This window comes from Hakea prostrata, chromosome 10, assembly GCF_041222555.1.
Source record: "Hakea prostrata isolate BN-2017 chromosome 10, UWA_Hpros_2, whole genome shotgun sequence".
NCBI lineage: Eukaryota > Viridiplantae > Streptophyta > Magnoliopsida > Proteales > Proteaceae > Hakea > Hakea prostrata.
Window position 1 is genome coordinate 49,366,557 of NC_142609.1, and position 24,817 is coordinate 49,391,373.

The following is a 24,817-nucleotide window of genomic DNA, read 5'->3' on the forward strand; positions in this document are numbered from 1 at the left end:
TTAAGTTTCATATGTTTTTCTTTCCCTCTTTAGCTTGTGACCCTACCATTTTTAGGGTGGAGTTTCTAGAAGTTGAGTATCCTTTTCAGTTTGGGTGTGTGCCGTATGTGTTTTCCCCCTTTTCTCTGCAATTTTCCCCTTCTTTCAATTCCCATTATTAGGCCCACCATAGCAGACCTATTTTTAGGCCTGCATTAGGGTGTCTCTTTTCTTATCACCATAAAAAATAGGGATAATTACTGTTGCCCCCCTGTAGTTTGATTTTATTACTAATAAAACCCTGTTCTTTACGAAATTACTGTTGCCCCCCTTCCTTATAATGGTGTTAAGTAGCCGTTAAGTTTGAATATGTAATGTCTAATTTGCCCTTCATTAAAGTTAAGAAATCAAAAGACAATGCTACCCCATTTATAAAAACCAGATTAAATGTCAATTTTACCCTCAACTTCATTTATTTTGAATTAATGAAATGGGCAAAATCCAAATCCGATTTGGTTTCCCACATTCACTAAACTTCATTTATTTTGAATTCATTTATTTTGAATTAAAGAAATGAGCAAAATCAAAATCCAATTTGGTTTCCCACCTTCACTAAACTTCATTTATTTTGAAAATATTTTAGGTGATATTCAGTTTTCAATTTGAGTTGAATTCGATTTTCCTTGCTCTTCGATTTCTATTTGAGTTTTATTCAATCATTCTTTCTTTATTTGGTGGTCTTTTTTTTTAGAATAAAATGGATTATAATTATTTTTTTGTCCACAATTAATTAAGGGTACTACTATAACTTGACAAAAGGGTAAATAAGTAAAGAGATAAGTATAAGGGTATTATGAGTTTTTGAGAAGATATAAAGATGCCACATCATCAGTAAACTAACGGAACTTAACGGTAGGGGGGCAATAGTAATTATAGACAAAGTTGAAGGTTGGATTAGTAATTTTGAAAAGTACAGGGGATATAGTAGTAATAAAATCTAAGTACAGGGGGCCAATAGTAATTATCCCTAAAAACTATGGTACGGAGGTTGACACACTGCAAAGCCTTTGATTTGATCAAGCAGATCATCAACCAATCCACTGCTTCATCGTCGTAGATCTGTGCAGGTCAAATAGAGAGTAAGTTCAAACAGTTGACGCCAGACGAGTGGGCTCGAGTTCTCGAGACTGATAGGGGCTACCCCAGGCATTGATTAAGTGAGAGAGGAATGCTTGAGGCCAGGTAGGTCTAGGAAGTCAGGCCCTGGCATTTTCTATTATAAGTATGTGACTGCATAATATATCCAAAGGACCCAAGTCACATTTGTATTTGGTTTATCACTCTGAAATAGCCAAACACTGTAAGAGACATTACTTGCTTTAGTCCAAGAAGAAATGGGACCACACATAGGCATAATTAAATAACTACAATGTGAAAGGAGTAAGATGGATGTAAGGGTGTTAATGGGTTGGTTTAGGCTGGTTTACATCAACACTTTTCGGTTTTGGGCTGGATTGGTTTTGAGATTGTTATTTACTCATTTCAGCCCATCTCAAATCTGGTAAATTTTTATGCCTTTGTCCCCTTTGATCTCGAGCTTAGGGACATAATAGATGAAAAGCGCCCATGAATCATTGAACCCCATAGGCCAAACCAAGTGAAAACCCTAGAAGGCTACACTAATTTATTGGGGACGTGAGGTTTCAGGTTTAGTTAACTGGCCACTTTGGTTCAATTGTATGGCTATTGGGCAACCATCGTGTTGGATTGAGCGGGGGCTAAACTGATAGGGTTTTGAAACCCCTCTATTCAATAATCATCAGTTCGGGCTTCATCAGGCTTTTGTTTTGTTCAGATTCATCACTTGGGTTCAAGAATTAACATTCCTAGATGGATGATCCTTGTGCCCTTAGCTTTAACATGGAGCCATTAGCTAAGGTGATAATTGAAGTGTAGGAAGTGAAATAAAATGTACTTACATACTTGAGACCATGGTGGGAGATCTCGGCGAGATCTCGCGAGATATCTCGTTTTTTCACCTTGGCGAGACGAGATGGAGGTCGAGATCTGCGAGTTGGGATATCTCGCTCGAGATCTCGCCATATCTCGCCCTAGATCTCGCTGGAACTCTCAATTTTTGCCTCTTTTTTTGTAGATTTTGGCTGAATTTTCACTTTCAACTACTCTTAGCACATCTACAACAAGGAAGATCAATCATTCTCTACTTGTCTTATGAATTTATGATTTAATGACTTATATAGAACTTCTAATGGTTGTATAATTATTTTATTCTTGAAAATTGAGATTGTGATACTCATATGGATGGAATTTTGATAACATTTAAGTTAGTTGATGCATTTGATATACTTGCTTTTCATTTATATGCTTTAAAGGTTCTATATTACATGTTGTATAACATTGCATTCCCTAATCCTACTACATTTCGGTTTCACACTATGGGTAAACTTAGAAATCATACATAGGGGTTTTTCTGACAAATCCAAGGCCACCAACGTGTTCAAAGAGCCTTAAATAAGCTAAATACCAAGTTTCAACCCAATTGGGACCCTAAAACCCACCGAGATGGGCCACCGAGTTGACACCAAAAAATTGTATATCTCGACCGAGATCTCACCGAGATGATCGAGATCTCTCTTTTTCAAGGTGGCGAGATCTCTCTCGAGAGCGAGATCTTCTACCATGCTTGAGACCCCGGTCATATGGTCCAAAGCACCTAAATCAATGACTTAGGACAAGAAGTAGATGATGGACAAGCAGTAGCATTACCTATTTGAGCAAAAGTGGCAGTGGTGGAACGTAATAGCTGAGAAGCCTGAAATTGAGTAATGCAGATTATCTCCATCAGATATCTTTACAGTCTTACTCTCAGCCTGTGAAGTAGCAGTAGTGGAAACCCTTTTAGGTGGCAAACTAAGCAAGTATGCTATGATGTTTCCAGCAAATCATGGGTAATGTCCAAGATGTCCACAGTGATTACATGTTTTCCCACTCTTGAGGCAATAGGTGGTTTACCCTAGGTTTGAGATCTCATTTTGTTTCGGCATCTTGGTCCCATTGGGATGATTCAAATACCAACGAGATATGATGGTCAATTTTTGTGGGTTATAAGCGCATTTAGGGTCTGATGTTTGGGCAGATTATTTTAATGTCTATACATATTTTCATGATTAATTTGCAAAAAAGAATTTCTACCCAAAATTTTTTTTTTGCTAAAAGAATAACCCTCTATGGTCTTTCACTCGCACCTGTGCTTGCTAGTATGCTGGTGTATTTGAATGTATTTTCTCATAGTACATATTCATAATATATAAACATATATAAGTGATAAGCAATCAAGTGGTAATGAAGTAAATCATTAAGTCATAGGTTAAAACATGCATAACACATAACCAATACATAAGCACATATTTCAAAGTTCCAAATGTCAAACATAACTTATAAGTTCAAGAGAAGTGCACATCTGTACATGTATGCGCCAATAGGAAATAGAAAACCATTAAAAACCTGTAGTGATGTGAGCCAAGAACTAGGGTTTGGCTGCTTGAGGTAATGCCCTAGATCTAGGTCGTCTCCAGGATCCTCTTCCTGAGAATCATCAGTCTTCTTAGGGTCTATACCCTACAGTTGAAGTTAATTGACTGGTTGTGGGTGCTAGGGTTGGACAAGGGTTAGGGTTAGGGTCTAGAGTTTTGCAATTGAAGCTTGAAACTATGCTGTACTGTTAAGTTCAGACCTGAAACTTCAAGTTTGGGGATTTTAGGGTTTTATGGGAAGCAGGGTTTCTAGGGTTTGGATGGAGCCTAGGGTTAGGATCAAGTGTCTCTTAGGGTTGAATGAAGTTAACTCGAGGAGGTCTTAGGGTTTGGATGAATGGTTGAAGACAATTAGGAATTTGAAATTCTAGGGTTTAGGGTTACTGATGAAGAAGGTGATATTTCAGATTTCTCTAGGGTTTAGATGACAGGGAAGGGGCTGAAACCTAGGATCTAAGGTAAGGTTGGGGGTGGGATTCTAAATCCTATAGAGGTAGAGTATTGGCTAATGGAAGGGTTTTAGGTGAAGCTTATTTTCTGGCTATGAATTTTTCTGAAGAACTCGTAAGCTTCCGCAAGCTAGAAGGAGAAGAAGAAAGAAAAGAAGGAGAGAGAGAGAGAGAGAGAGAGAGAGAGAGAGAGAGAGAGAGCTGGGAATTGATAACCTAGGGTTGAGTAGGATGGGGTTAAAGGACTGGGCTGAGGGAGGGAACAGAGGCTGCTGCATGGTAGCAGAAAGGGGAGGGGAGCTATGCAATGGGGTGTTTCTTTTTTTCCTTTTCTTCTTTCTTCTTCTTCTTCTTCTCCTCTCTCTTTTTTTTTTTTTTTTTTGGGGGGGGGGGGGGGAGGGTGCTGGAATGCAGAAACTAGGGTCTGGGGAGGGGTGGGGAGATCTGCAGATGGAAGGGATGAGAGATGAGGGGCTGGCTTGGGGGTCGGGTATTGTACTTACTTGAAGGGTGCAAGGGTTCAATGTCTTCTTTATAATTCTGCAGAAATCTTCACAAGTAGCAGCTGCAAGTTCCCTCCAAGGGAACCCACAACTCCAAGCTCTTGGCTTCTTTGAATCTCAGTTTTATTCAATAAACATAATCTGCGTTTTTACATTGTAGAGAGGCTTATTTATAGCCTTTTAGAGGAAATCACACTAGGACTCTGACTTGCAAGACAACTCAAACTAAAACTCTTAATTGACTAAAGACTTAAAACTCACACAAGGAACCTCCGAATCTCACTCTAGAAGAATCCAAATTGAATTCTAAGAGTAGATATGGAATCCTAGCAAGAGGTAGGACAGAACTAGAGACTCCTCCACAACTTAGGAATCCTAACCTAACAATGACTCTTTAATAATTGACAAATAGGGACTCAAATTCAAAACCAAAAGTAGATTTAGGGTCCCACAAACATACTGGACCCAACTAAACCTAAGTGGACTCAACCAAAAAAAAGGAAAATCACCAAACCAGCCCTGCTTGTACTAGAGGGCCATAGGGATTGGGGAAGCTTCCCTAAGCCCTAATTTGGCTCTGAATCTTGTTTGCATCATATGGACTAATGGAAACTTCTATTGGAGCCTGGATCAACCCACTGTAGGTCTATGTGCTCTGCTTATAAGACATGAGTCGCATGCCATAGTCTCTAAGAAGAAACTTCTATAGTTTGGATCCCACTTTATAGTCTCTATGAGGTGAAGGTGGGCCCTTAGTGTCCAACATATATTTATTTCATCATCATATGATACATATACCCTACAGTTTTTTACAGATATCGTGAAAAAGCAAATTCAACACTCTGTAGTCGTAGATCAGCCCCATGGTGTTCAACGGAGATTAATTTGAACACCATTGAACTAGTATTGATCACTTATTTAATAAAAATTACTTTGGAGTTTGAACTAAAATGGTTCATCTTATATTGAAGGAAAAGGTTGAGTAAATGAGGTAATTAGGTAAATGTTGCTTAAACCTTGTTCCTAGATAGGTTTTCTGTTGAAATATTGAGAGGAAAGGAGTCCTGGTTTAATTTTTTTACTGAGATCCTTTAAAATAAAGGTAGAAAAAGAATCTTGTTTACACTTAAGGCCCTCAGTTTTTCAAAATTTGGGAAAACCTAAATGTCAAAGTATCATCAAAATATCAACCAAAAGTTTGGTACATTTTTGTTTTGGAAGTCCTTTTTGTTTCAACAGAGTCAAGTTCCAAATATCTGATATTTTAACAAAATTGTGTTAAAACTATTTTCCCATGGTTTATCAGAGTTACCTCTATGTCCCTGACCACCTCTTGAACCTTGGGTTCAATGGAACCATGGTTAGGTGTAAAAGACACCAGGGCTAAATTATCAATTCGAGTAACACTGTGATCTCATGAGAAACACAACGAACCCATGAAGAGGTGTCGGACAACATGGGACCTTGTCACCTTCAAGAATTCATAAATCAACAAAGTCAAATTCTTTGTCAGGTGACCTCCCAAGAACTCCGTAACTGCAAGCTTCTCTAAGTGCTTTTGCACTTTGAGTAACATCAGATAAAATAGGAAGTAAATAGTTCTAACTCCTCATACGTCAGTTTGAATTTGGCTAAATACTAGGTCAATGGGACAACCCTTTTGATAAATCTGTTAGGACTCGTGTGATAGTCCGTAAACACAAGGCCACTGTATCCTGAATGCAAAACATTTCATTAGCTCATAATTCTTTTAGAGTGCCAGTGTGTATTACTTGGTCAATGATTTGTCTTTCCATAGGATTTAGCATCTGCCTAAAGATACAGGCATCCACTTTCTTACATGACTTGTCATCCTCAATAGCAGTCTTCATTTAGTGAGACTGCTTCGCAGGACCAGTGAGAACCTGTTTTACAATATTCCTCCATTGGTGAAATTGGCAGCCTCTTCTAATTTTTGTTCAGTAGGATGATGAGAAGACGAGGACATGATTTCATTCATAAGTCTTCGATTATTATTTTCTTTTTTTGGATGAAACATAAAAGTCTTTGATTCTCCCATTAAAGATAAACAAGTAAAACATAACCAACAAAGTAGCAGCCAAAAGGGAAAAAAAATATATTACACAAAGACTGAGCCGGTAACCAACTTCAAAAGGTTAGCAAGATTGATCTTCAAATCAAAGGGGAGAACCATCAAATGCCGCTCTTTAATAAAGAAGAAGAAGAAGAAGAAGAAGAAGAAGAAGGAAGAAGAAAAAAAAAGGCTGCAAAAGGAAGACATGTTCTGTCCTCAACCGAACAAAAGAGAGAAAATGATTCCAACCAAAAACGGAATGGGTTCACCAACAAACTCAATAATCCAACTCAGATTGAAACAAAATCTTTGAAATAGGGAGGATGAGTTGAGGGGGGAACACGTCCTCCACAAACAAGACACGAAGCTGCAACAAGGAAGGGTTCACCAAGGAGACCCATTTCCTTAATGCAAACCGTGAACTGGGCTCAAAGATGATTTTGCCGCAGCATAGAGTGCTGTCCCTTCCACTGGGGAGAAAGCGAGCGAGAGAGAGAGAGAGAATTAAAGCTTAGGTGCAGTTTAGGTGCAGTTTCCGATAGTCCATCTCTGATACCATGTATTTTAGAGACTGAACGGACAAGAAGAAGAAGAATGGAGAGCAATTAAGGCTTCCTATTGGTATGATGACCTGCTTTGAGCCTTATATCTATATAAGAGGTGCCAAGGACTCTACGAGTCCTAATAGGAAACAGAATTAGCAACCGAACATCCAGGGATCCCAGACAGTAATTTCTAGATGGGACATCTTTCTCTTTTGACCTTTAAACACTTGTTCTAACAATTATGTTTCTGTAACTGTTATCATTGTGCTTTCATGCTCTGATTTTTGCAATTGTTCCTTTCTTCAATCAATATTATCATATGCCAGTCTGTGTTGTTTCTTCTAATCTTGTGATTGTTTCTTGTGGCTTCATTGACTATTTATATTATATTTTGCTGCACAAATAGTTTTTTTTGACTTCAACCAAGCATATTTAATTATAATGTTATTATGTTGTTTCATTTCCAGGAAATTTACTCCATAAAGTTGCCTGGGAATCCAAAACTTGGTGAAGGCAAACCTGAAAACCAAAATCATGCTATTGTTTTTACACGTGGAAATGCAGTTCAAACTATTGATATGAATCAAGTAAGGAATCTGTGGATCTAATTTTATACTGCCAGGGATTTCATTCTGTAAATTTTTATTCTAATAATTGATGACACTAAAGATTTTTCTGATTTTTTTGGGCTTGTTTATGTTCTTCATGGTTAATGATAGTAGTACCTCTGATGCTTAATTCCTCTGTGTCTCTCTCAGTTTCTGATCCAGTTGTTGACAATGTTTACTTTTAACAAATGCATTTTGATGAAATGTGTATTAGTGATTTTTATCGATGAAATTTTATCAATGTCGAAAATTAAATTGAATCTTCGGTTGCTGCAGACTCCATTGTTGTTACCTGTGGTCTAGATAATTCCCTTCTCTACCAGTGAGCTTGCGCTCACTTGGCTGAGTCTCCCCCCCCGCCCCAGGGCCCCAAAAAAAAAAAAAAAAATCTTCGTCTTTCTTGCTCTCCACCTTTCCTCTCCCCTTTTGAGAGTTCTTGTTAAATATATGACTCAGCCAAGAAAAAGGTCCCCAACTTTAGAGGCTGATACAAATCTTTTTGGCCCACAAGCGTATTTCTTGATTGATGGGTTTCAGTAGTAATGTAATTATGTAACAGTATTTAATTCCCTGATCTTATGCTCTTTTCTAGGATAATTATTTTGAGGAAGCATTGAAGATGAGAAATCTTCTTGAAGAGTTCCACGCTGATCATGGTCTTCGTCCTCCAACTATTCTTGGTGTTAGAGAGCATGTCTTTACAGGAAGGTATTTATCCCTTATTACAAGATGCAGTAAGTGTATATCTTTCTTATTTTATGTTATTTCCACTGAAGACTGCTCAATTATGGTCGTATGCAGTGTTTCTTCTTTAGCTTCATTCATGTCCAACCAAGAAACAAGTTTTGTGACCTTGGGTCAGCGTGTTTTGGCAAATCCTCTGAAGTAAGTCCAAGTTCATCATATTTGACATTCCTATTGACCACATCCTATTTATATTCACATTCCACTCATCAACTGAGAAAACATTATCATTACACAGGGTTCGCATGCATTATGGCCATCCTGATGTTTTTGATAGAATATTCCACATAACAAGAGGCGGCATCAGCAAGGCTTCACGTGTTATTAACATTAGTGAAGATATTTATGCAGGTTGGGATGGATAAGTTACCACATGATAGTTTTGTTTCCCTTGGATCCTAGAATTCTAATACCATTTTCTGGTTAGATGTTAACATCTTTCTTCTTAAACCTTCACATGACTTTTGAACTTCATTTGATTATTCTGGTTCCTATTGCTTTCATCATCTTTGTTACTTGGTTTTCATATTGGATCCATTAATTTCAAACTATGAAAATTTAAGTGGCCTACAATAATTTGGAGCTAGTGTGGAAATGCTTTAATTTTGTTCTTGTATATCTGGCTTATGATGAACTTGCAGGCTTTAATACAACTTTGCGGCAAGGCAACGTAACTCACCATGAGTACATTCAGGTTATATGCTGTTTACTGAGCTAAATTTACTTTTTTTCTGGCGCCGGGGGGGGGGGCACTGAGGGGAGGATGGAGAATGAAAAGGCATCAACATTTTATTTTATATTTTTGTTAGGTATTAACATTTGTTAATCTTACAGGTAGGGAAAGGACGAGATGTTGGGCTCAATCAGATCGCTTTGTTTGAAGGAAAAGTAGCTGGTGGTAATGGCGAACAAGTTCTTAGCAGGGACATTTACAGACTAGGGCAGCAATTTGATTTCTTCCGAATGCTGTCATTCTACTTTACTACTGTTGGGTTCTACTTCTGTACAATGGTATGCAACTTGCTCTATCTAGAAAGTATAGGATGTTAGGCTGTTAATTTGTTCTGATAAGGCTGAGTTGATTTTCATTCTTGTTACATCCAACCCCCCCTCCCTTTTTCTTCCAACCCGAAAGATTAGATGCCTCATGCCACCTGGTGATTTTTCTTTTCTTTTTTTCCCTTTTACCATTTAGGTCAAATCGTCCACTTCCTTCCTTTATGTACTTTTCCTGTCTTATGGATTTACCTTTTCGGTCCAGCCCTGTGTTGGAGTTCTCCAAACCACATGGCCCATCTTCTTATGGCTCATGCGTTGGGTGGTCAATTAGACGGTGGCACAGTACTACCGGATAAAGTTGGAACATATTATGATTCATCGTTACGATGATCTTTTACTCTAAACTAAAAACAGAGTTGTTTTCATTTTAGAAGATCAACAAAGTTATGAACTTCAAAAAACTATCGACATATCTTGTGTATTAAAGAAACCTGCCTCAGGAAAAGAACTTGATTTTATCACTTTCTGCATGCTTAAAGTGACACGGAAGTTCAATTAAACAAATTTGTTTAGATTCAGGCTCCTCTTTCCAGCTGGCATCCTATTGATATCCCAAAAGGTATTCCAAAACCTATGGCTCTTCGAAGGGGTGACAGAATAATTTTTTTGAATGAAATCAAATATAGCCAAGCGAAACAATCTATAAGGACTGGCAGAATGAGGACATTCAAATTCTTGGCTAATAATTTACTGAAAAGTGGAGTTAGAATAAAACAACCTAGTGCTATAGGTGATCATTAAGTTTTTTGGATTAATAAATAAATGTATGAAAAACGACGACACACATACAACATAGTAGAAATAAAGTAAAGATTAAAGAGCATTGACAATGCAACATGGGGAGGACCCAAAGAAGATGGGCCGAACAGGGGCCAATGAAACTATTTTGTGAATTTTTTCTTGTTCTTCTTTTTCTTAGAGGACTTGAGATCAACAAAGAAATCGACTCCAAATGGGTTGTGTCCCTTAGCAGGGTGATTACTCCTTCTACACTCAGCATGATCAAGGACATGCGTAGGTGGGGAGAAAGGAGGATCCGAATTGAGCTCGGTAGGGATTGAGTCACAAGTGGAGCTTGGATTGAAGGGCTTAGACCCATGGGCCATGGGGCCCAATAAGGAGCACTTAGGCGAGTTTTGAGCGGAGCTTGGATTGAAGGGCTTAGGCCTATGGGCCATGGGGCCAATAAGGAGCACTTAAGAGGGTAAAATGGGCAGGATGAATTGATCGTGGGAGGAGAGAGGAGGGGTATAAGGGGAGTCGGTGATATCATCTTTCAAAGAATCATTCACCGAAATGGGAAGAAGGAGAGGTGGAGATGGAGAGACATAGGTTTCAGCTGTTAGAGTTTCATGGAAGAGGAAAGGTGCAGGTCGAGGACTAGGGGATAGAAGCGACGACTCTTGGAGGTTTCCCATAATGGAAGAAGGGCCCTCAGTATTTGTGAAAAAAGCAGGACCCCAAGCTTCGACAGGGGTAGCAGAGTCTTCGGCAGTAGTGAAATGGCAGAGATCCACAAAGGACTTTTCAGCTTGGGGAACTGTGCAAAGAGTTATCTCTGTTTGAGTAAGCTTTGGCCTGGTTCTACATCTCCGGTAAGTGCAGGCTACCAACGGCGAGTGAGAGTCAAGCGACACTTCAGTGGAAGAAGAAGGGGCAGGTTGCTTGATGATGGTTGTGATTTGGGAAGCTAAAGATAAGGGTGAAGGGGCTGGAGTTTCAGAGGGCTTAACGTGAGAGTTTTCTCTAATTGGAGCAGAGGTAATTTCCCTAAACCCAATAGGGGGAAAAGGGACTTGAGCAGCTGAGACGGTAGTGGCTTTGTCTAGGACATGAGCAGCAGTAGTACTTGCTTGGTCTTGAACCACGATGATGGTGGCGATAGCCTCTTCAGGGCCCTCGACAGCAGTGGTTCGAGAGGTTTTAATTGAGCAATTTTCTAAGCTGTTGATAATGGAGCTATCAGGAATCGGCATAAATTCTTTTGACGGTTGATGTCGACGGAGCATTCAGGGTAGCGGAAGAGCAGGAGTTCGTGGCCAAATCTCCGACAAGCAATGCATTTGGAAGGAACCCAATCATAGACGATGACTTGACTATAGTTGAGACCATTATCATCAACTATGGAGATGGAGGATTGGAGAGGGTGAGCAGCAGACACTTTGACATAGATGCGAGCATAGGATAGTCTTTTGAAGTTCAAAGTTTTATGGTCAGAGCGGAGAGGTCTTCCGATGACAAATTCAATGCGACTAAGGCACTCAGTGTTCCATAATTCTAGAGGGAGATTGGGGAGATTTATCCACAGGGGAATTGTGTTGAAGTCGACCTTGTGGAGGGGCATTGAGGGGTACCGAGGCCGGAGGAAAATAGGGGATTTTCCGACAAACCAAGGGGAACCCTCATGAGCACAAGCTTTCCATTCAGAGGAATGCAAATTGAAGACAAAGAAGCCAGTGTCAAGAACGAAGAAGTCTAAAGAGTCAAAAACTTTCATTGCTTGGATAGGGAAGTTTTAACGATGCCTATAGGGGGAGGAGGGCCAAGAAACTGTCCCACAATGGCAGATTGCCAAAGAAGGATGCCCTCCTTGGTAGCAGAGGCAGGGCAATGAGCAACAGGGGTAGTCTTTGAAGGAGCAGTGGGGATGAAAGAGAGGTTAAAGTCATTTATGGTGGAGCTTGAGGTTTGAGGAGGTGAAAAGGGAAGTCCAGGGCTTAGGGGGAGAGGTGGAAGGGGTGGGTCAGGGTTGAAGGATGGGGACAGCGGTTCCTCAGAGGGATCAGAGGGGGAGTTGGAGGGTTCAAGGGAGGCCATTAAGCCCAGGGGATAATCTCTACTTCCAGAGAGGCTTCTTCCTCGCAGGTAACGATCTTCATTTTGTGCTATAGGTGATCATTAAGTTACTACTACTGAAGCAGTAGGAGATATCATGAACACAATTCATAGCCAGTGATTCACCAAAGCCTTGCTAAAACATGGGCCGCATTTGCTCCAAGTGGATCAGCAATACACAGCCAGATTACTCTTTCAAGTTCCCTCATTGACTTGTGCTCGCATTTTTCGTTAATTGAACTATATAATACAATGGCGGATCAAAGTGAAGCTTGAATTCTAGTATGAGCTGTACCCCAGGCCAAATTGAGACCCATACCTTCATGTGGAGTTTTAATTGAGCATAATTTGAGGCTTTTATAACAGTCTTCTCCCAATCTGAAGAATGCTGCATTGATTTATCTGTCAGAGGTGAGGATCTTTGCTGTCGTCCAGGTTCAGGATATTATGAGCACCATCTGATGCATTGTGTCAGCTTGTAAACAAGTTGGAGGACATGGTAGTTCAGACCATGAGCTTCTATTCTGTTCTCATTTTACAGATGGACCGCAGACTTTTGTATGTTCTCTGGCCACCAGAGAACAGCGGCACATGCAATTTTTGTAAATTTTTCTTTTCAAACAAGAGTGTTTCATATGATGGTTCATGCACATAAATTGAATACATGTTTCTTTTGCAAATGTTTGTGCAGCTTACAGTGCTGACTGTATACGTGTTCCTATACGGGAAAGCATATCTGGTATGTTAAAATTTCTTCTATTTACATGGACCCTGCCCCCCCCCCCCCCCAAAAAAAAAAAAAAAAAAAAAAAAAGGGAATAAAAATTACCTTTCCCACTTTTTTGGGTATATTGACACTAAAAACTCAGCAACTGAGGTGGGCCTTTCTAATCCTTTTTTTTTCAAGGAGTATTTTGCCCTTAACAAAACCTGTAACCGCTAATTCGTGGAAGTTCCATTACTTTATCCATCTGCCAGGCCTTTACTTTCTTTCTTTCTTTCTTTCGGCTAACATGGAAATGACAAAGGCTTCAGTATTTTGACCTATACACCTTTCCCTATTTATGATATTACCATGCTTTTCTCTCTACCAAAAGATCTGTGTGGATGGGAGGTAATTGCTTGTTAAAAGTACAGCAACTTTATGCACCCTGCCCTCCAATCATCTGTCCCTCTTTTATGTTCACTGACAAAATGGGAAAGGGGGCTGAAGTATCTTCAGCATTTTCATTGTGTCCTCTTACATGAGAACGAGACATCATTGAAATTTTTTTCCCCATTAACATTGTCACATTCTCTTTTAGGCACTGTCTGGAATTGGCGAACAGATCGATTTTAGGGCTAATTTAACAGGGAATACTGCACTCAGTGCTGCTCTTAATACACAGTTCCTCCTCCAAATTGGAGTCTTCACTGCGGTGCCAATGATTCTAGGTTTCATCTTGGAACAGGGGTTTCTGAGGGTATATTTTTTTACTACTATGGTTAAACTTTGTTCTATTTTTTCAAAGGCTTATTGGTGGTGGTGTTTGTTGTTTTACTATTTTATCATAGACTTTCCTGTTACATTTTGTATGTTACTACCATTAATATTTGCGGACACATACAATTTACAGATGAACAGGCATGTGGACAGCTGACATATTTGCAAGTAATGTTGTAAAATCCCTTGATAGATTTAAGTTGCTACTATGATCCAACTCTGAGGGGCTTATTTTGTTTTGGTGTGGGAGGGGGTGGATGAAGAATTCATTACTAAAGAAGAGAAAAACAAAAGCCTCCAAAAGGAAAGGGAGAGATACACACATGAAAAAAGAAAGAGAGAGAGAGAGAGAGAGAGATTCCTATTCTAGGGGAGTACGCAGTCAATGCACGTGGGGGGGCTGGATCAAGCTTGGCTTTTACATCAAAGAAACAATCCCAACTTGGCTGAAATGATCTACACTTGTAGGTTCATATACAAAGGTTGCACTCCAGCCAGATTTGATAAATAGATTCACCAATTGTGAATCTACTATTGGTGAATCTACTGGCTGCATCATAACAAGATTTCCATACAAAGGGCCCAATCCACTCTCTATCAGAAGCACTCTTCTTCTCATATGGCACCATTTAGATAGCATGCCTCTCTATATAATGAAGGAAACGGGCAGTTGAAGTAGAGCTGCTCTACATCTTCACATCCCAAAAGAAGCTGCAGGTAGGGGGCAACTGAACTATGGCACTCAATGAGAAAGGTCTGCATATGGAGGCAGCAGGAGAAGACTTCTAGGCAGTGAAGTTAGGGCTGGGGATGCACCTCTTAAACCAAACCAGATTGGAGTCAAGTTTAGCTCCCCAAGAGGTAGTGTAATACACTAATCCCCCCACCCCCCTCTCCTTCCTCCAACCATACTTACAGGGGAGATCCACCTTGTCAAGTTTCAAAGGTGTTCCCCACCTGAATGTGTGGTGGAGAGGGTGGAGAGTGGTGTATAGCATTCCCCTTGAGGGCTGGTGAAATCCACTAAATTGTGACAGACTTTAATGGAACCACAGGCAGGTACAATCCCAAGGGCTCCACTGGACAATCCACAATGAATACACAAAATGACATCTCGAATAAAAGAAAGTATAGATTAGGGCTCCAAAAGACTGCATTGCTCACCTTGATACTACAATACTTGAGGTAGATCCAGCACCAAACAATGTTCATGAGGTTGCTGCTCAATAATGCAGCTTGTTGCACAGCATTAGTCTTAGTGATGGACATATTCTATACTTGGTTTTTCTTTAGTAGCTTTAATTTTCGGTTAAGGGTGGTAGTCATATAATTCTTGCCATTTTAAGTCAAAGGGAAAAATAGTCTTTACAGTTATTTACTTTTCTGTTTTAATTTATTGTTTCGAGTCTCTGAGTCATGTCCTTAGTAAGAGTCCTAGGTTTACAGGTTTGGCTTGAGTTTCTTGTTCCCTTGTTGAAGGTAGGTAATTAAAAGCCCTGGACTGCTGGTGGTGTTTGAAATCCCGCCCTGGAATCCTAAGTTTTTCAAGCCTTAGCCTTCTAGGTGGTTGGCATCTTGGTGGTTAAAGTCCAAGAATCTGTGTTAGGTTGGGATTTGGCCTGTCATCTCCATTAGCAGTTAGCACTTTATCCACTGATTAACAACAAGGCTAGTATAATACAAGCCTCTTGCATTCTTCTTTCCCCCTTCGTTCTGTTTGATCCAAGCCTAGAAATCCTAGCTGAACCCTATTCCCCACAGCTTCAAGAACTCCATAACTTCTGTTCTAGCCATCAATTTTGTCCAAGATTTAATCCATATCCTGCCCTAATAATCCCTTAGGTTTGATCCTAGTTTGACCCCATTCTGTCCCGCAAATCTACAGATATTTTCTTGAGCTTTTGCACTCCCTAAGCCTTAAAATGAGGTATTTAGATTTAAGCCAGTTTACCCAGTTGGACAGCACGAAATCTTAGGGATCATTCCCCTACATCATCACCTATGTTCCCTCCAAGTTACAGGTCAATCCAATTACAGGATCCCTAGATTGAGGACTCCTACCCTAAATGAAGCCCACCCTGCACAACTTTTCCTCTGAACCTTGTTTTGACTATAAAGTAATCCCTTTGGCTTTAGAATGTCCTATAAACATACCATTCGAATCCTAGAGTTATAGGCATCGAAGGGAGGTCTCTTTGGAGACTTATTTATTTTCACCCCTGGGAGACTAACCAAATTTTTGGCCGGCAAGGGGGGGGGGGGCTACTATTTTCTCCTTTGAGTTGGTTTTTCACAAGATCTTGGTTAATTTGGCCATCATTTAATTGAGGCTATGGAAATGGGGAAGAGCATTGAATTGTGTGGTTCATCTTGTCTAACCATTCTTGTTTTGGTATTATGACACACAAAATGCTAGATGAGTGGCGGTTAAGAATTGCAGTCCTTATCTATAACGATCAACGATAAGGAGGATATTCAGAGCTGATAGTTATAGGGGCATAAAACTATGGGAGAGGTCAGTGAAACTTGTATGGGAGAGGAAACTATTATTTCAAGAGAACTTGGTTTTATGCCAGCAAAGTTGATGATGAAATCTATTTTTCACTTAAAAGATTTCTAGAAAGATACCGTGAAATTAATGATGGATTGTGTGGTAGGAGTCTAACAATCATATCACAGTGATGCCATAATCTGACAATGGCCCCCTTGAGGACAGAGTCTGACTTCTTTCTCTAACATGAAAAATAAATATTTCTCAAGTCGTGATGCATGTATTCTGATTGCATCATCTATTGATCTCATGGATGTCAATCTGTGAGGGTTCTTACATGCTGTTTGTGCATCAAATAAGTTGAATAATACTGGATGGTGCTTTGCTTTGTCAGTTTTAAGTTTCTTTTCCTTGTAATGTACAGTTCATTTCACCCTTCATGGGTGGCTTTTGATTGAGACCTCCTTTTTGCAGAACCTTGCTTTTTCTTTTTTCTTTTTCTTTTTTTTTCTTTTTTTGGCAATTGCCTTGCTCCCCATCCCCTTTTTGTCCTTTGGTTAATGAATTTATTTATTCAAAATAATACCTTGATTAGACAAGCATTGCTTATGAATTCAGTTTATATTATTTTCTATCTTGAAATTCTTTTTGCATAATTCATTGAGGTTGATTGCTTTAGGAAGTCCAATTATGCATTGGTAGCATTCTGTTTTCTTCATGACTCCCATCTCTGGAGGTCCTCCTTATATGAGTACTGAGTGCAATATATTGCTGTGACCTCTTCAATCAAGGAGTTTTATTAATGTCATATAACTCTGTTAACTTTTGCTATGCCAACTGAGTCTTCAACTTATGGTACTGCAGGCTGTTGTTAGCTTTATCACAATGCAGCTTCAACTTTGTTCCGTTTTTTTCACTTTTTCTCTTGGCACAAGAACACATTATTTTGGTCGAACTATTCTCCACGGCGGTGCAAAGGCAAGTTTTCCCATCTCTTCCTATATCGTTTTAATTAAAAAGGATGAAAAATAACAATTTTCTCATTTCCATGTTCTCTCTCAACAGTACCATGCAACAGGTAGAGGGTTTGTGGTCCGCCATATAAAATTTTCCGAGAACTACAGACTCTACTCTCGTAGTCATTTTGTTAAAGGGTTTGTAGCCTCCTGCCACCCTGGTGTATTAGTACATATCTTAGAGTTAGAGCTATTTTCGTTTCATATTTTTTATGGTTACAACTGGGGTGACAACAAATTCTTTTAATATTTACTATTCTAATTTTTGTAGGTTGGAGGTTGTGCTTTTGTTGGTAATTTACCTTGCATATGGCTATAACAAAGGCCTGGCATACATCCTTCTCACTATTAGCAGTTGGTTCATGGCACTTTCTTGGCTTTTTGCTCCTTACCTATTCAATCCATCAGGTTTTGAGTGGCAGAAGTAAGAAAATTTTCCTCTTTCCTTTTTTTTTTTTTTTTCTTTTCTTTTTTTTGGGGGGGGGTGAAGTGGGTGGGGTGGGGTGGGGTTGGTGAGGATCCTCTCCAACTCCCTGCACATCCCAGGTCCCCCCAACATCTCATAGACAGGGTTAAGTGACAGCCCTGCCCCTGCAGTGTGGGGTCCACCTTGCTTGTATGAGGTTTGGAGGAGTTGGGATGGGCAGGGAGCTAGAGAGGATCCAGATCTGGGGTTGATTATTGAATTCATTATGTCTTGTTTTGAAATTCAAGTAAGGTTAATGAGTGTCCACTGGCTTCAGGATAGTGGAGGATTTCAGAGACTGGACCAACTGGCTCTTCTATAGAGGTGGTATTGGAGTCAAGGGAGAGGAAAGCTGGGAAGCTTGGTGGGATGAGGAACTGGTATGCTGTGTCTGCTTTTTCTTTAGCCCCCTGTATACTATTACCAATGTGGATGTTATGTAATGCAATATTCTATTTTGCTAGTTTTTGTTGTGAGACGTAAGAAAAACTAGGCTTTGAACAGCACTTTCTGCGGATTAAATAATTTAAATCATTGACCTTCATAAAGTTACAGCCTGAAAACCTAAAACGAGAATAGCATGGTATTTTGTCCAATTAATTTGACTTAGTGGGACTAGTCCAGCATACCAGGAAAATTTTAGAATTTTTTTTTTCTGTGAGAAATAATTTCATTACAAAAATTCCCAAAAAGGGGGGCGGTGGATTGGAAAGAGACTATAAAAGGGAAACAAACCCACAAGAATGGGTTAGGAACCTGAAAACCTGGAAATTTCAAGACCCCAGGCACTTACAATATGTCTATCCAGTGTGGTATCTAAAAAGGGACCATGTTGAAACAACCGAATCTTGGACGAATATCAAAGAAGAGTTGGAAGTTTGTCTATGAAAATTCTTCTCTATCCAAATGTAAGATAACCACTCAAAACTAGTTTGCTGGCTCCATCAGAGAATAATGTGAAAAAACTCCTAACCAAAGTAACTCCCAGTCAAAGGGTACACTTTTCTACAGAAGTGCTAGATGAAATGTCTAAAGCCTTGCTGGAAAAGCCATCTCTCATTGTGAGCTGTCCTGATATCCCATATGGTGTTGGTGTGAGTGGGCAGTTCCTGCAAACAGCTAAACAAGTTCACTAAAGTGCAGCCTGCCATATATTACTGTATCTAGAAGATTGATGCTGATCCAGATCGGGGGCTGAAATAGGGCCTAGGGTTGCTTCCCCAAAACCTACGGCCTTCTGGTACCGGCAGGGGTATTTTGGTAACTTTGGACTATTTTGGTTCAGTCTACTTGAGGTTTAGTTGGTTCTAATATGTTTGTGGGGCCCTAAATCTACTTTTGTCTTTTGAGTTTGAGTCCATATTTGGTAAGTTGTTGAAGATTCCTTGTTAGGTTGGGATTCCTGACTTGTCAAGGAGTCCTCTGGGTTTGTTGTACTTCTTGCAAGGATTCTATATCTGCTCTTAGAAGTCAATTTGGACTCTAGAATTAGATATTGTTCTACTTCTTGAAAGGATTCTATATCTGCTCTTAGAAGTCAATTTGGACTCTTCTAGAGTGAGATATGAAGGATTCTTGTGAGTAAAGGTCCTTGGTCAAATAGGAGTTTCAGCATGAATTGTCTTCTAAATTACTCCCTAGTGTCAGTTCCGTCAAAAGGCAATAAATAAGCCTCATGATGTTGTAATAAGCAGAGTTTATGAGCAATAAAATTGATTGAGAGTTGGAGGAGCTAGTGGTGGTGTTGTGGGTTCCCTAATGGGGACTTGCAGCAGCTTTAGAAGAGAGTTTTCCGCAGAATTTTGAAGAACCCTGGAACTTTGCATCCCCAAGAAAGTACAAGCCCCCACCCTTCAAACCCATCCCCTTCCCTCTTCTACCTCTCTTTCACAGACCTTCTTTACCCCTCCCTAACCCTAGATCAGCATCCCAACCCCTTTCCCCACCATCGCAAGCTTCCCTTAACCCCCCCCCCCCAGGCCCTGTGGCAGCCTCTATTCCCCTCCCATTCCCACTTATAGAATACTAGTCCTAGCCCTTAACCTCCCCCCCTCTTTCTCTTTCCTTCTTATTCTTCCTCTAACCTTAGATTCTCTAACCCTTTGACCAAGACCCACCTCCTTTTGGACTTAAAGACTCCCTTCCCCATACCCTACCTTCAGCCTAAGGTTTCAGCCCCAATTTTTCCCTCTTAAGTCCTAGAATTTTCTGTAACTTATCTTCTTCATTAGAAACCCTAATGCTAAAATCTGAAAATCTTAAATCTCCTTAATCCCTCATCCAAACTTTTAAGCCCTTCTAGGATTAGCATCCATATCACCTATTGAACACACGGCCTAACCCTAGTCTCAATCCAAACCCTAGAAACCCTAATTCCCATAATACCCTAAAATCCAAAACCCTAAATGTGAAGATTCAGATCTGAATTCAACATGACAGCAAAATTTTTAAGCTTGAATTGCAAAATCCTAGCCCCTATACCCTAGCAGAACCTAACCCTACCCCTTTTTAAACCCTAGAACCAATGCCATTAAGCAGGCTATTACCTTCAAGTGCAGGGTATTACAAACTTTAGAAGACTGTTGATTCTCTTGAAGAGGAACCTATGGGTAGACCTAGACGTAGGGCTTTTCCTCGATCAATCAAACCCTGAATCTTGCTTCACATCAATTTGGTGTCAGAGCTATGGACGAATCAGCAGTAGCTAAACAACTTGTGAACATACAAAAGACCCAGACTGATGCTAGATCAACTACAAGGCCTTGCAACACAAGTATAGGGCTTGACCAATAGAGTGGCTCATCTAGAATAGCCACGCAAAGAAGAACACACTCCTCTCCCCACCCCAAGAGTTCAATCCCAGATTTTATTACCCTGTCGTAGAGAGACCAGTGAGCCACATATACACAGGGATGATATACTAGTTGGAGCATATAGAGAGGGCTGGGATAAGAATGGTTATACTCGGGAATTCAGGTATAACAATCTTTTCTATTATAGGTTTGACATAGTGGAGAGACCACCCCATGAAAGAAGCCACCAGCAGACACCCCTCACCTTAGAGGAGCATACTCGTTCCTATTTCAATGGGGACCCGAACCATATAAGCAGAGCTGACCATCATAAGGTAAAGCTTGAATTAAAAGAATTTAAGGGATCCCTCGACACCCCTTCCCCCCCCGAAAAAAAAAAAAAGTCTTTTGTGAATGGAGAGATGCCCTAGATGATTATTTCGATTGGTATGACCTATCAGAGGATAGAAAGATGAGACTAGCTGAGACCAAATTTGTTGGGGCTGCTAGGGAATGGTGGAACACTATGGAGAGAGAACTGTACTATGAGGTTAGAGAGCTTACCACTTAGAACAAGATGAGAAGGTAACTGACAGAGAAATGCCTACCAAAGCACTACAAAACCAGTTTGCAGGAGCAATAACAGGGTACCATGTCAGTTGCCGACTACATTCAGCAATTTGACTCTTTGGCCTCTAGGATAGGACTCAGGAAAGCAAGTTACAGAGCATGACTTGATTCAGGGTTTGTCTAAAGTATGATATACAGGTTGCCTGAGGTGTGACAGATATACAGGACCTCAAAGATCTATTCAACTAAGCCTTGCATGCAGAAACAGAGCTGATCGAATGGCGGGATCCATGTAGCCGACCCCATTGTGTTCAACTAAGTTGCAAAAAGGCTTCTTCTTGTTGTTGTTGTTGAATCATTTTTATAAATCAAAGCAAATTAGTATTTTACCACTTATGGTATTTTGTTTTGTTTTACCATGTTAAGATTTATGAAATGTTTAAATTTGACAAAAAACCATGACATAAAAAAGTTGAAAATTTTAGTCATGTTTTCTTTCTTTCTTTTTTAAGAACTTGAAAAACCATTTTTATTGGTTTCATATAGGAAGTATTTGCTTATATAGGAATAATATCCTAATAAATAACATGCAGATACCGAACCATTTACTTAAATGATACTAGGCACTGATAAGCATGTCCTCATGTCTTCATAGAATTAGTAGGTTTATATCTTGCTTTCTGGCTTACACAAATGTTTGTGTGCCATGGTTTCCTACTGAGATATCGGTGTCTTGGTCGAGTTTCTGCACTCTTAGTCTTGAGATCCATCTTATTGTTGGTACAGAGAAAAACCAAAGTTATCCGAGGTCTTGGTGAGTTCTTGTCCGGAGAGAGAAAAAGGAAGCAGGCAAGGGGAGTTGTTTCATTTTGTTTTATTTTTTTAATTTATTTTGGTGCTGCTGTAATTTTGTTTTACTTTTTATATTTATTTTGGTGCTGCTGTACCTGGAACTTTATTCTAATGCATATATTTATTCTTTCTTTTTGTAACATTTTCAATTGTGGAAAAGCATTTCAGTTACTTTTCCTGTTTACTTTGGGTTTTACAACCAAGATAAAATTCCTTGTATTGAGCAATAGTTCTGTTTATTTGTCATGATTTAGAACTTTGTAGTATTTCTATGGCAATTAGTTTTAATGGGTACTCACCATGACATGCAGTCACATATCCGGACACTCGAGGGGAGGATAATTGAGATTATATTGAGCTTGAGGTTTTTCATTTTCCAGTATGGCATAGTTTACAAGCTGCAGGCATCGGGATCAAGTACTTCCTTGATGGTACAAACTCTTTACCTTGATGGTCTTCCAAAGTGTAACATTTTTCCAGACCACCTTTCTCATTGGATCTTTGGTTATGTATTAAGATAGATCATAGATCAATGATCAACTCTATTTTATTCATGCAAGAATTAATCATTGGAATTAAAGTGCAGGCCCTTGCAATTCTTGTGTTTTTGTGCATGCCTTTTTGTCATTGATTTCTGTGTCTTAAAATGAAAATTTAAATAGTGCAGTGTGTTCTCAAGCAGTTCCATTATTGTATAATATGAGGACCTACTGTGTCATGTGCCTTGGCTGGTTTTCCAAAATGAGTAATTACCTTGTCAAGCACACAGTTGGATTTTGCTTCCATGCAAACCCTTATGTGACTCTTTGACACTTACTCTTTCTTTTTTCTTCTACCAAGTCATAATTCAGAAATTTTCATATGATATGAGTACCATTAGTTCTCATAAAATATTACTTATTACAAGTTTTAGATATTAAGTCCTGGGATATCCACTATAAATCCTCCCTAGTTACTAGATAATAGTTATCAAGGTGCTGTATCGAGCATGCATAACTAGGACTAGAATCAGACTTGAATAGTCTTCTTCAAGGGAGTATCCTATGAAGGGGGTGCAAGTGCACATAAAAATACTCTTTATCTTTAATTCATATGTTTAATCTTCTTCACTGAGTTGAGTACAAGCATTTAAATAGTAAAAAAAAGCCTTCCAAACCAGGACTCTTGACAATTTAAATTACACTAAAATTGTTTCTAGGTAACCTACCCAAACTAAACTTATACATACATAATTATCCAATAAATAAATTCTAAAATCCTACATTATTTTTAGAACTCCTATGCGGAACAGCATCTCCTATTTTTATTTCCTTGCAAGCTGAACTCTGGGCCTACCAAATAGAAGAATAATATCCTAGGTTATTGTTTATCTTACTGTAGCATGAATAGTAGCTGGTTGTGCTGCATCAAAAGTGTGTAACATGAAGTAGAATTCTACAGGCAGTCAGTCTTATAAAAATTTTGCTATACTTGCAGGTTTATGGCTTATCATGGGCTGTGCTGGCTGTGGTGGTAATTCTTTTTAAGGTGCATACATGACTATGGAACCAGTAAAAGAGATTCCATGCCTGAACAAATGACTCTTGTCTTTCTTTTTAGTGACATTGTATTTTGTGTTTTTGGCATATTAGGTGTTCACCTTCAGCCAAAAGATCTCTGTCAATTTTCAGCTTGTGTTACGCTTCATCCAGAGCCTCTCCTTCATGCTAGCACTTGCTGGTTTGGCAGTTGCAGTTATATTTTCAGATTTATCTGTTCCAGATATATTTGCATGCATCCTAGCATTCTTACCCACTGGGTGGGGACTTCTTTCTGTAAGTTGCCCAGTCCTTTCAGTTATGTTTGTTTTTCCCTGGTTACTCTCCCTCTATTGGTAGCTAGTTCTGAGATGAATGATCATGGTTCTATGTTTTTAGAAAAACCAAGCAGACATCTTTTGAATTGCATATGGCCTTGTCAATTGACATCTTCTGCAATTCAAGCAGTATCACTTAGCTGGTTTGGCTGGCATGATGGGCTCTGGTGACTTAAATCCAAAAAGAACTGGTCTAGTGGTTCTTGATCCAACAATAGTTAGAATTAGTTTCTTTATTTAGTGCTTTATTTTGGTAGTTATTCTTTCAGTCTTTTATTTGTTACTGACATAGGAATTAAGTTAAAATTTGGATTGCAAGTAGTTGTTTTCAGTTTTACATTCCAATTAGGAGATTGGTATTTTCTTCTTTGAATGCATGCCTTTAACCCAACAAGACGCAATGAATCGAGGAGAATTTTGAGTATAGATCGTGCAACTCTTTCCCCTTACCCTTGCCACTGTTCCTTTTTCCCCTTCTGGCCCTTCAGAGTATAGCCTTTTGATTTTGTACTCCCTTTGATAGCATTGGAAGAGTTTGAACTCCTTTTCTGCAAACTTGTTTGGACTGTATAACATTTCATATATTTAAGCCAAATTACAGAGATTCAATTGGATAATGGGTTGCCTTTAGTCATATGCATCAGATCCTCCAACTTGGTTTGACTGTGGTTACTTTTGAGTGAGAATTTGAGATACTTGGGGTATATGTCTACAGCTAATCATCTTCAATCCTGGGGATTTGTTCCTTTCATTTTATGGACTAGTCTGGCAGCTCATAATGTAGTAATGAGGAGGCCCATGCGAGGTGCATGTCAAAAGCTTTGAGGCTCTTGGAAGGCCCTGCGTAGAGTTTCAAGTATTAAGCCAAAAGACCTAGCCTGGCCTAAGTCAGACCAGTTTATGCTACCTAGAGCCCATCCAGATTCAGCTTATTCTAGTCCC

The 24,817-nt window shown here is 39.4% G+C and overlaps 1 protein-coding gene across 2 annotated transcripts in view; it reads left to right on the forward strand.

Moving 5' to 3' along the window:
* Positions 1-24,817, forward strand: part of GSL10 (glucan synthase-like 10) — a 126,135-nt gene that overhangs the window by 98,602 nt on the left and 2,716 nt on the right. For both annotated transcript variants that reach the window (XM_089136988.1, XM_089136990.1), the window contains 15 exons: positions 7,572-7,691; positions 8,305-8,420; positions 8,514-8,597; positions 8,695-8,807; positions 9,098-9,150; positions 9,291-9,467; positions 13,042-13,089; positions 13,655-13,813; positions 17,189-17,302; positions 17,390-17,478; positions 17,612-17,764; positions 18,084-18,186; positions 22,332-22,451; positions 23,497-23,547; positions 23,652-23,834. In XM_089136988.1, coding sequence (XP_088993114.1) covers positions 7,572-7,691; positions 8,305-8,420; positions 8,514-8,597; positions 8,695-8,807; positions 9,098-9,150; positions 9,291-9,467; positions 13,042-13,089; positions 13,655-13,813; positions 17,189-17,302; positions 17,390-17,478; positions 17,612-17,764; positions 18,084-18,186; positions 22,332-22,451; positions 23,497-23,547; positions 23,652-23,834 — 1,683 coding nt within the window. The remainder of the gene's footprint in view (positions 1-7,571; positions 7,692-8,304; positions 8,421-8,513; positions 8,598-8,694; positions 8,808-9,097; positions 9,151-9,290; positions 9,468-13,041; positions 13,090-13,654; positions 13,814-17,188; positions 17,303-17,389; positions 17,479-17,611; positions 17,765-18,083; positions 18,187-22,331; positions 22,452-23,496; positions 23,548-23,651; positions 23,835-24,817) is intronic.